Here is a 12037-nt window from a genome sequence, read left to right as displayed (position 1 = left end):
TGAGGCTCTGCCCAAACAACCTGTGGATGGAAAAGCACCCCTTGCTACTGGAGAGGATAATGACGATGTGGAAAATTTTGATGAGGCTCCAAGAATGAAGCAAGCCGAATTGAGTCGACTTCTGAAGAAGGTAAAACTTGAAGAAATTACTGGGAGCTGCTTATATTATGACTGCTTTTTAAGGAATTTTTGTTCATGGATCTCATAAAACCTAGATCTCTAATATTTTAAGCCCAAGCCCCTTGGACACTGCAGCTCTTTTCATTTTTTGCTTATACACAATCATTCTTTTTAGCTAATTAAGCTGAAGAAGCCTGGGAATAAAGTTTGAAACAAAGGTTAATAAATTTCTCTGCCTAATAAAAGATAAATAAAAAATAAAAATAAATTTGAGGACCATTTATGTATTTTAACAATAATAGGCATTTTTCACATGTGTTGCAAAGATTTTTCCCTGGTGTTTCATTTGTGTTGTATTTTTGTGTGTGTATGTTTAATCAGTAGCAGTTTTAACTTTAACTTTGTAAACTATGAACTAGAAATAAATGGATAAAAGTTGTATAACCTAAAAGATTATTGTAGATGATTATTTTCAAGTGTTTAAAGGATGCTGAGGTATATTCTTTTCCACAATTTTTCTTTGGTTTGGTTTGATTTTTAAAATTTGATCTCAATTTAATAATACATACATTACACATGCATTTTAAAATTATTTTTCTTTTTTTTTTTTTTAATGGATTCTCGCTCTGTTGCACAGGCTGGCGTGCAGTGGCATGATCTCGGCTCACTGCAATCCGTGCCTCCCAGATTCAAGCGATTCTCCTGTCTCAGCCTCCCAAGTAGCTGGGACTACAGATGCCCGCCACCATGCCCAGCTAATTTTTATATTTTTAGTAGAGATGGGGTTTCATCTGATATTGAACTCCTGACCCCAGTTTATCCACCTGCCTTGGCCTCCCAAAGTGCTTGGATTACAGGTGTGAGCCACCTTGCCAGGACTTTTTTTTTTTTTTAAGACAGAGTCTCTCTCTCTCCCTGTTGCCCAGGTTGGAGTGCAGTGGGGCAATCATAGCTCATTGCAACCTCAACCTCCTGGACTCAAGCAATCCTCCTGCCTCAGCCTCCCGAGTAGCTGGGATTGCAGGCATATGCCACTGTGCCTGGCCAATTTTTAAAACTTTTTTTGCAGAAATGGGTCTCGCTGTTACCCAGGCTGATCTTGAACTTCTGGCCTCAAATGATCCTTCCACCTTGGCCTCCTAAAGTGTTGGGATTACAGGTGTGAGCCCCTGTGCCCAACCAAGAACTTTTTAAGAAGTGGAATGGCTCCGACCAGTTGTGATGGCTTACTCTCGTAATCCCAGCACTTTGGGAGGCCAAGGTGGGCGGATCACTTGAGTTCAGGAGTTTGACAGCAGCCTGGCCAACATGGTAAGACCCTGTCTCTACTAGAAATACAAAAAAATTAGTCGGGCATGGTGGCACGTGTTTATAGTTCCAGCTACTCAGGCGCTTGAGAAGAGGAGTTGCTTGAACCTGGGAGGAGGAGGCTACAGTGAGCTGAGATTGCATCACTGCACTCCAGCCTGGGCAACAAGAGCAAAACTACATCTCAAAATAAAAAACAAAAAAAAGTGGAATGGCTTAGACTTGGTGACTAACTGGCAGTGGAACAGAAGGGTAACTCTCAGGTGAGTTTCTGGCCCAGGAGCCTGGATGGGCAACAGCATCATTCCCCAGGCTCAGGAGGAGCAGGTTCTGGGAAGGTAAAGAGCTCAGATGATTGACGGGTGTGGTGTGCTCAGTACGTGCTGGTCTGATGCTCAAGAGAAAGATATAGGATCGGGAGTTTTCAGCCTGTAGGTAGCAGCTTTGACAAAGAAGGCAAAAGATCAGACATCAGTACTTGTGAGTTAGAGCAAGAGCCTAGCCAGAGGTATGCCCCCACCCAGGAGAGAGCGAGGCAGGAGGGAATGTGGTAAGCAGAGGAGGATGCTGGCGAGAGGCCACAGGAGATCAAGGACCAGGAAGTGGTGGTTGGATTTTGCTACCAGGATGCTTCGGGGTCCTTGGCTGTGCTCTGGGGGTGGGAGGTCCAAAGCCAGATTGAATAGAGTCAAGGAAATGGTCTCCCAGGCAGGGACTTGATTTGTTTGTTCCTGCTGTGTCCCTGGTGTCTAGGACGGCACCTGGTGAACTGTGGGCAGTGATATCATCTTCGCTGAGTAAGTGGAGGGGAGCAGGATGCAGTGTGGAAGGATGTACAGACGGGGGCGCTGGAGAGGCGTGTGTAGCGGAGAGCAGGAGGCTGCGGGCTTTTCTGTCTGTGGCTTCCATCTTCTCAGAACTAGGACGTGAAGGGAAGAGTGAAGAGTGGAGAGGGCGGCAGGGAAGGCGTGGAGAAGTTGTTGAGTTGCAGGGAAGAGGTTTGGGGCTTTTGAGGATCTGGACAGAGAGAGGGCAGCAAGGAAGGGACTGGAACACAGGGTCATCATGGTCAGGTAGGGCCTGGAGGTGGACAGATTGGAGGATGGTGGCGGCTTCAGGGGGCCACCGGTGGGTTCTTTCTAAGCTGGAGAATGACACTGAGGCAATAGGCAGGGAAAGCTCTAAGGGCCAAGGCATGCCATCGTCTCAGAGAGGTGGGGCTTGACACCCAAGTCCCCTAACCCATTGACGACTCCTGAACTCCAGCCACCCGGCAATGAGTCCTTTCCCACCAAGCCCACCTGCAAACCCTGAATTCCAATCCTCAACCTCCCTCTTACAGATGCCCGCCCCCCCGCCGTCGCAGTCTTGTCAGACATTTGGATATGAACCGGGACCAATGACTGTGCCAAGCACCTTCCTAAACTCTGTGCTTTCCTTGTCACAGCAACCTCTGAAGGAAGTACTGTCCTTCACTCCACTGTCCTGTTTGGGAAGTTGAAGCCCACACAGGGCGAGTGACTTGCCTGAGGTCCCCTAAAGCCTGGGGTGGCAGAGCTGGGATTTAGATCCCCATAGCTCACATCCTCAGCTCTGGGCTCTGTGGACTGGTATTCCAGCCCTCCTTGACCTGACACCCCACCCCGTGGCTCCTCAGCAGCCCCACCTGTGCCTCTTCTCTCCTCAGAATTCAGGCTTTCCACCCAGGCTAGCTTGATGGAACTCTGCTTCTGCTCCCTACCACTTGGTAGTTGTGGGACTTTGAATACGTTTCTCAACCTCTCTGGGCCTCATTTTCTTTTTCTTTTTTTTTTTTTTTTTTTTTTTTTTTTTTCTTTTTTTTTTTTTTTTTTTTTTTTTTTTTTTTTTTTTTTTTTTTTTTTGAGACCGAGTGTCACTCTGTCACCCAGGCTGGAGTGCAATGGTATAGTCTTGGCACACTGCAACCTCTGCCTCCCAGGTTCAAGTAATCTTCCACCTCAGCTTCCCGAGTAGCTGGGACTACAGGTGCATGCCACCACACCTGGCTAATTATTGTATTTTGAGTAGAGACAGGGTTACACTATGTTTGCCAGGCTGGTCTCAAACTCCTGACCTCCTGATCCACCTGCCTCAGCCTCCCAAAGTGCTGGGATTACAGGCGTGAGCCACCGCACCTAACCTGCTTCATTTTCTTTAACTGTAAAAAGGAGATGATGATAGTAATACTGACCTCCTGGGCTGCCTGAGGTTCAGTGCTTAATGCATGGAACAGTGCCTGGCACACCGTGAACCCTGGATAATAGCTGGCTAGTAGTGCTGAGGTCACCGTGATCAGCGTGACTCTGGTTATGATGATGAGTTCCTGTGGCCTGGGGTTCCCAAAGCTCTGTTTTGTCTCTCCTGGGCCTGGACACGGGTTCTTCATCATCTGGAACACACACCCTCCTCCCCCTCCTCTTGCTGGAATAACTGCTGCTTTCCTCGGAGTCTTAAGTCAGGCACTGTCTCCCCTGGAGGCCCTCCCAGCCAGTCCTTGAGGTGACTCTTACCATGCCCCTTGTCTCCTCAGTTACTGCGGACTGTCCATGTCTCTCTGACTGTATAGCAGAAACCTGTCATCTTTGCCTTCTCTGTGCCTAGTGGTAGCCAGACGTTTCAGATCAGTAGGGTCTTCAGTGACTGTTGGTTGCCCCTCTGAGGTTTAACCCCAGTCCAGGTTGTACAAGAGCAGGGGGACTCATGAGCTCTAGCCAAGGAAGGGTGTGGGAGGAGGCACCAGAACTGAGCTGCAAAGGATCTAGGTTAGCATTTCTGGCAGAGGCACAGCATGTGCCACAATGTGTCGGCATCAGACAACACTGTGTTTGTTGGTGGGCAGCGGTGTGGCCTGGCTCTTGTGAAGTATGATACGGAAACACAGTTGGAGCCTCTGGGTGCCCCCAGGGGAAGGGGCTCCCTTCCAGCTGTGTGAACTGTGGAAGGGAAGTGGCTTCAAGGAAGTGGTGACAGTTAAGCTAGGAGGTAGTTGTGGCTGGGTCACAGTGGGCAGAAAGAGGTTTGGATGGAGCAGATGTCACCAATTTTCTTGCTCAATGAAAGAGCACAGAGGCTGGACCTAGGGGTAGAAGCTGGGTTGGGTGTTAGCTGTTTTTTTTCCTTTTCATGTTTTGAATTGGAGAGATTGCAGATGTTTATTAGTTGAGAGGAAGAAATCAGGAGAGGGAGAGGCTAGAATGCCAGAAAAGCAGGGCGAGGGTGGGAGGGAACAGGAGGGCGGGTGGCAGAGGGTGAAGTTGAGACTGAAGCCTTGATGTCTGTCCCCTCAGCCTTCTCTTAAATGTCACACCAGGACTGGGCTTAGTGGCTTATGCCTGTAATCCCTACACTTTGGGAGGCTGAGGCAGGAGAAATCCTTGAGCCCAGGAGTTCAAGACCAGCTTGGGCAACATAGTGAGTCCCCCATCTCTATTAAAAAAAAAAAAAAGAGCTAAGCCTACCTGTGGTCTCAGATACATGGGAGGCTGAGGCAGGAGAATCACTTGAGCCCAGGAGTGTGAGGCCTCAGTGAGCTATGATTGCACCACTGCCCTCCAGCCCGGGTGACAGAGTGAGACCCTGTCTCAAAAAAATAACAAAATGACTCATTTTGCCTCTGGAGTAGGCCTGGCAGTTTTCAGTGACACAAAAACATGGCTTAATCCCTCTGTGAGTTTTGGAAAGGAAGTCTCTCCATTGGGTGCTTTTTCTAATGCTTCTCTGATACTTGCTTATCTCTCTGTTTAACAGAAGTAGTCTTCAGATAGTAGCCTAAAGCCACAGCAACACCTGGCGAGGATTTAATAACTCTGGTCTGTTTTATTGTGTTTATTTTTAAGATTAACATATTTATGTGAAACAACAGTGGTTTTGAGTGCAAAGAGATGATTTCAAAGACAAATTCATGTTGTGCAGATAAGTGAACAGCAAATACTACAGCTTGGGAATCATTGCACCAGCCCAGGGCTTCTGCAGAGGAAAGGCTTTCAGAGTCCTGAGGGCTGGGAGGGAGGCAAAAGCAGCTTTCCTTGGGAGGCCAAGGGAAGGATCGCTTGAGTTCAGGAGTTCAAGACTAGGCTGGACAACATAGCGAGATCTTGTTTCTACTAAAAATAAATAAATAGCCAGGTGTGGGGACATGCGCCTGTAGTCCCAGCTACTCGGGAGGCTGAGGTGGGAGGATGACTTGAGCCCAGGAGGTTGAGGCTACAGTGAGCTATGATCGTACCACTGCACCCCAGCCTGGGCGACTGAGCAAGACCCTGTCTCAAAAAACAAAACAAAACAAAAAGCTTCCTGGGCTTGCTCCTCTCTGCTGCTTCTGACACAGCCTATTGACTCTCAGAGGTATTTCCAGACATGCCTTTGAGAACTACTGAACAAGAAGAGAGTTCTCAAACTAAGTCCAAAGGAACTTCGATGCACTACAAAGTGTTAATAGATTGCCTTGGGCGAGGTGGGGAAGGGTTCCTGGGGAGGTAAGTTTGAGATGCCCTGCTCCAGTTCACTGCATGTTAGGTAGTCTGTCAAGGCCCTTGGAGTGCTGGGGTCAGATCAGGAAACCTGTTTAATGTTCAGGCCACAGTCATCTTTGTAACTTCAATACTTGGGACCTATAAGGCCTTCCATAATCAGAGTGAATAAATGAAATGCTGTAGTTGAGGTGTGGGAGAGTAGTCAGTGGAATCTTTTAAGTCATTAGTAGCTTGCTTCATTCATTCAACAAATGAGTGGCAAGGTGCAGTAGCTCATGCCTGTAATCCCAGTGTTTTGGGAGGCCAAGGCAGGAGGATCCCTTGAGGCCAGGAGTTCAAGACCAGCTTGGATGACATAGCGAGACCTTGTCTCTACAAAAAAAAATGTTTAAAAATTAGCCAGGCATGGTGACATGTGCCTGTGGTCCCAGCTACTCAGGAGGCTGAGGTGGGAGGATTGCTTGAGGCTAGGAGGTTGAGGCTACAGTGAGCTGTGATCATGTCCAGCCTGGGTGACAGAGTGAGACCCTGTCTCAAAAAAAATTTTTTTTTCAAAATGTGGAAAAGACAAATCTGCCCTTGTGGAATTTACATTCTAGTTGGAGGAACACGGTAATGTAAAAGGGAAGATATTGGATATTGCAGGCAGCTGGCTGTCAGGATGGGGCAGGTGTGCATCAGAGGGTGACGCTAGTCCCCTCGGCATGACATCAGGCAGCATGCGTGGCATTTGTGTATGTGTTGGGCAGTATGCTTTCCATGCTGGAAGGCCCACAAGCTGGAATGAGCCCGTGTGACCTGATAGCTGTCCTGTGGGCAGGCAGAGTGGAGACCACTGTCTTTAATCATAAACGAGGCTTGTGAGGCTCAGGGAGAGGAAGGGGCCTGCCCAGGGTTTCACTTCCAGCAAGTGATGGAGTTGGGTCCCAATCCCGGTGCTCTTGGCCAAGGCCAGGTGCTTCTTACCACCTTGCTGTCTTGTGTGGCCAGGAGAAAGCTGGGGTGCACCTGTGAGCTGCGGAGCCTGGGAAGCGTGGGCCGCTGAGAGCTGAGGGCTGAGGTCTCTGTCTCCCCACTGTGGCCGGCAGGTGCTATGACAAGCGTCTGTGGCCTCGAATGGACCTGAGCCGGCGGAAGTCACTGACCCCGCCCATGCTTAGCGGTGTGGTTCGCCGCCAGCCCCGTGCCCTGGACCTCAGCTGGACAGGTGTCTCCAAGAAGCAGCTCATGTGGCTTCTGAACCGACTACAAGGTAGGGTGGATGGTGCGGAGGACAGGGTGGGGACAGGCCTCAAATTGAGTCCTTACAGCACCTGCCCCTGACTGCCCCCTCTCCCTGCAGGCCTGCAGGAGCTGGTGCTCTCTGGCTGCTCCTGGCTCTCCGTCTCTGCCCTGGGCTCAGCCCCACTGCCAGCCTTGCGGCTCCTGGACCTCCGCTGGATCGAAGATGTTAAAGACTCCCAGCTCCGGGAGCTGCTGCTGCCTCCACCAGACACCAAACCAGGTGCAGCTTCTGTTTGCTTTTCTGGAGAATAGGCTGTGCAAGGACAGGTTAGGAAGCCTCTCAGGTTTCTTCTGACTCATGCTGGATGGTAAAGTATTTGAAGAAAGGAAAGAATGCATGAGTTTGAATAGGAGGGCCCTGGTTGGGCATTATTCATTCATTCACCCACCTGTTGTGTGCTTTGAACTGAGCCGCCTTGAAAGGGACAGGATTTTCCCAGGGAGCCTGAGACCCAGCAGTTTGGTGGAGCAGGAGGCCCATATGGGCAGAGGGGGATGCTGGGAGCAGAGGCTATCTCTCTTCATCTACTTGAATCTCATCATCCTTCAGACCTGGGTATAAATGCCACTTCCTCCAAGAAGCTCTCCCTCATCCAACCCCACACTGAGCTCAGAGTACCTTTCAGCTTTGAGAGCAGCCCGCCAGCATACCACTGAGCAATTGTAGAGCACCTTGATGCACATCTGTGCCCGCCTCTCAGGGTCTCCCTGAGGGCAGGCGTTGGCTGCTCCCCGAGCACCTTCTCAGTGGCTGCTCAGCTGATAGCTATTGAATGAATAACTTGAATGAGCAGGCAATCAGGATAGGAGAGGTCTAGTTTGAGGAAAGATTTCCAAAAGGAGATTTGGAGTACAGTGGCATGATCTTGGCTCATGGCAATTTATGCCTCCTGGGTTCAAGTGATCCTCCTACCTCAGCCTCCTGAGTGTCGAAGACTACAGGCATGTGCCACCATGCTTGGGTAATTTTTTTGTAATTATTGTAGAAACAGAGTTTCATCAAGTTGTCCAGGTTGATCTCGAACTCCTGGTCTCAAGTGATCTACTCACCTCTGCCTTCCAAAGTAATGGGATTATAGGGATGAGGCACTGTGCCCAGCCAAAATAATCTTTTTTTTTTTTTTGGAGTTCGTTCACCACTGTCTTTCTTAGTTCCCTTCCTTCCACCCTACCCGCTCCACAGCAGCCCTGGAAGGGGAGTAGAGAAGAGAGAAGCAACAGGATTCTTCCTGTATTGTAGATGAGGCACTGGAGGCCCAGAGGTTGGAGTACTGCTGCAGGTCACCCAGTCAGGCCAGAGCACTCAGCCATTGTCCACCCTTACTGGAACTGGACTGAGCTGGAGAGCTATGGGTGGGGAGTGAGGTGGGCATTGGGATTGGTGCATCCCAGGAGGTGGGAAAGTGCTGGCTGGCCCATCTCCTCCTGCCGGAATTCAGTGCAGTTCAGCTCTTTATCAGGAACTCATAAGGGCTTTTTTTTTTGAGACAGTCTTGCTCTGTTGCCCAAGCTGGAGTGCAGTGGCACCATCTTGGCTCACTGCAACCTCTGCCTCCTGGATCAAGCGATTCTCCTGTTTCAGGCTCCTGAGTAGCTGGGAATTACAGGTGCTTGCTACCATGTCTGGCTGATTTTTGTAGTTTTAGTAAAGACGGGATTTCACCATGTTGGCTAGGCTGGTCTCGAACTCCAGACCTCAAGTGATCCACCCACCTTAGCCTCCCAAAGTGCTAGGATTATAGGTGTGAGCCACCGCGCCTGGCTATTTTTCTAACTTTTAAGTTCAGGGGTGTATGTGCAGATTTGTTGTATGGATAAACTTGTGTCATGGAGGTTTATTGTACAGATTATTTGGTCACCCAGGTATTAAGCCTATTACCCATTGGTTATTTCTCCTGATTCTCTCCCTCCTCTCACCTTCCTCTGAAGGGCCCCAGGGTATGTTGTTACCATCTATGTGTTCATGTGTTTTCATCATTTAGCTCCCACCTCTAAGTGAGAACATGCAGTATTTGGTTTTCTGTTCCTGCATTAGTTTGCTAAAGTTATGGCTTCCAGCTCCATCCATGTCGCTGTAAAGGACATGATCTTATTCTTTTTTATGGCTGCATAGTATTCCATGGTGTACAAGTACCACATTTTCTTTATTCATTCTGGCATTGATGGCCATTTAGGTTGATTCCACCGCTTTTGCTATTGTGAATAGTGATGTACACTTTCAAACTCTTAAAGGCCAGGCTTAAATGGCACCACCTCATTGAAATCCTCACTGATGCCCACTCCTCCCTACACAAGCCAGAAGTGACTTCTCTTTCCTCTGCTTTCTTCCTTGGGCCTGTCCTCCTTGGGCCTTTAGCTGTGGCCCAAGGTTGAGGGCATCTGTAAAGCTATCCCCTCTCCAGGCCCTTAGCTCCTCAAAGACAGGAGGAGGGATTAAGATTAAGGGCTTGCAAAGTCAAGTGCCCATAGAGGTGGCCTGGGAGGTAACAGAAGTGATGCATTGGTGCAGGACATTAGGGAGTGGCACCTAGCCACCCAGCTCCACCCATTCATCATCTGGTGGGAAGGAGTGCCTAGTGAGGCCAGATCTTAGGATTTTTCAAGGCAAAGCGCAGTATATAAATTTATTTATAAAAATGTCTTATTTGTATCATTAGTCATTAAGGACATTTTTAGCATTCTGCAGACTCCATAAAACATGTTTGAGGGTAGCCTCATGGTTTTTGCCATCTGATCTATTAATAGTTTATCTCAGGGCTAGGCTGGTGCCTGGGAGGCAGACAGCACTGTGGTAAGAGTTCGGACTCAGTGTCACCAGGCCTGGGTTTCCTGGCTGTAAACAGGAATGATGATCAGAGATCTTGTCTCCCAAGGCTGTGGTTCTGGGGACCAGCAGCATCCACAAAACTGGAGAACGTGTTAAAAAAGTAAATTCTGGGCTGGGTGCAGTGGGTCACGCCTGTAATCCCAGCACTTTGGGAGGCCAAGGTGGGCGGATCACTTGAGGGCAGGAGTTCGAGACCAGCCTGGCCAACATGGTGGAACTCTGTCTCTACTAAAAAAAAAATACAAAAAAAAAATTAGTAGAGCATGGTGGCGCATGCCTATAATCCCAGCTGTTTGGGAGGCTGAAGCAGGAGAATCACTTGAACCCAGGAGGCAGAAGTTGCAGTGAGCCGAGATTGCACCACTGCACTCCAGCCTGAGTGACAGAGCAACACTCCATCCCAAAAAAAAAAAAAAGTAAACTCTGGTCAGGTGCAGTGGCTCAGGTCTGTAACCCCAGACCTCAGGGCGAGGGTTTGGGAGGGCGAGGCAGGAGGATCAAGGCTGCAGTGAGCTACAGGGATGTCAAGGCTGTAGTGAGCTATGATTGCACCACTGCACTCCAGCCTTGGTGACAGAGCAAGACCCTATCTCAAAAACAAACAAACCTGTAGACCTGCCTAAACTCTGGGGATGGGACCAGCAGTCCCTTTTAACCAGCCCTTCCAGGGACTTTGAAGCCTCTCTAGTTTGAGAGCCATTGGCATAAAAGAAATGTAGACCATATTCTTTGGATGCCAAGATGAGGGGTGTGAGCACTTTAATCCTGCCGATGGGGGAGCAGGGAGCCTCTGAGCTCAGACCTGAAAACCAGGGATCGGGGACACAGGGTAGGCAGAGTCTCTTGGGCAGGGCCACTTGTGGAATGTGGCCCCTGTATTTAGGGGTGAGGGAGAGGAGTTACCAGCTGAGGTCTTATAGGAACTGGGATGTTCTACCAAGAAGGCTGGACCTCTTTGAGGCACCCTGAGAGAGTTTTTAGCAGAGGAGGGATGCTGTCCCATTTGTATTTGAGATCACCATTCTATATGCCAGGAAGAAGAGCAGAGAAGTGGGGCAGGTGAGGAGGCTGGACCAGCAGTTCAGGCATGAGTGGTGTTGACCCCAAGTGGTAACCAGGGAGAAAAGAGAGGCTTCTGGTGGGGACTTACTGACCATGGAGGGGAGGGAAGTGGGAGAGGGACCTGGATGGTAGACCCTTCAGGGATGTCATGTATCTGATGAATGAATGAACAAAAATAAACTGAATACCTACTGTGTCTCAGTTGCTGGGACTGCAGCAATGAACACAGACAAAAATTCCTGCCTTTGTAGTACTGACAGTTTTGTGGCTGGAGAGAAAGATTAATAAGAAAAACATATATATGGCTGGATGCGGTGGCTCACACCTGTAATCCCAGTACTTTGGGAGGCTGAGGTGGGTGGATCACGAGGTTAGGAGTTTAAGACCAGCCTGGTCAACATGGTGAAACCCTGTCTCTACTAAAAATACAAAAATTAGCCGGGCATGGTGGTGTGCACCTGTAATCCTAGCTACTGGGGAGGCTGAGGCAGGAGAATTGCTTGAACCCAGGAGGCAGAGGTTGCAGTGAGCCGAGATTGCATCATGGCATTCCAGCCTGGGTGACAGAGCAAGATTCTGTCGGGGGGTGGGGGGTGGGGAAATAAGGAAAACATATATATGTCAGACAAATGCATATAATAATATGTCAGATGGTGAGAAAAGAGGAAAAGATGCAAGGAAGTGGTAGTGTGTTGAATTACATTAGTTTTTACGTTGCTATAAAGAAATACCTGAGGTTTGGTAATTTATAAAGAAAAGAGGTTGAATTGGCTCAGAGTTCTGCAGGCTGTAGAGGAAGTGTGGTGCCTGCATCTGCTCAGCTTCTGGGGAGGCCTCAGGGAGCTTTTACTCTTGCTGGAAGTGAAGCAGGAGTCAGCATGTCACATGATGAGACAGCTAGCAAGAGAGGAGGGGAGGTCCCCACTCTTTTTTTTTTTTTTTT

General features: G+C 49.0%; 1 protein-coding gene across 6 annotated transcripts in view; it reads left to right on the top strand.

Annotated features, from left to right (window-relative positions):
* Positions 1 to 12037, top strand: part of FBXL19 (F-box and leucine rich repeat protein 19) — a 25820-nt gene that overhangs the window by 10573 nt on the left and 3210 nt on the right. For all 6 annotated transcript variants that reach the window (XM_037733865.1, XM_037733863.1, XM_037733866.1 and 3 more), the window contains exons 8-9: positions 7010 to 7173; positions 7264 to 7425. In XM_037733865.1, the coding sequence (XP_037589793.1) occupies positions 7010 to 7173; positions 7264 to 7425 (326 nt within the window). The remainder of the gene's footprint in view (positions 1 to 7009; positions 7174 to 7263; positions 7426 to 12037) is intronic.

This window comes from Cebus imitator, unplaced genomic scaffold (genome assembly GCF_001604975.1).
Source record: "Cebus imitator isolate Cc_AM_T3 unplaced genomic scaffold, Cebus_imitator-1.0 Scaffold552, whole genome shotgun sequence".
Classification (NCBI taxonomy): domain Eukaryota; kingdom Metazoa; phylum Chordata; class Mammalia; order Primates; family Cebidae; genus Cebus; species Cebus imitator.
The sequence above is the reverse complement of the archived record's forward strand: the minus strand, read 5'-3'. Positions and strand labels throughout refer to the sequence as shown.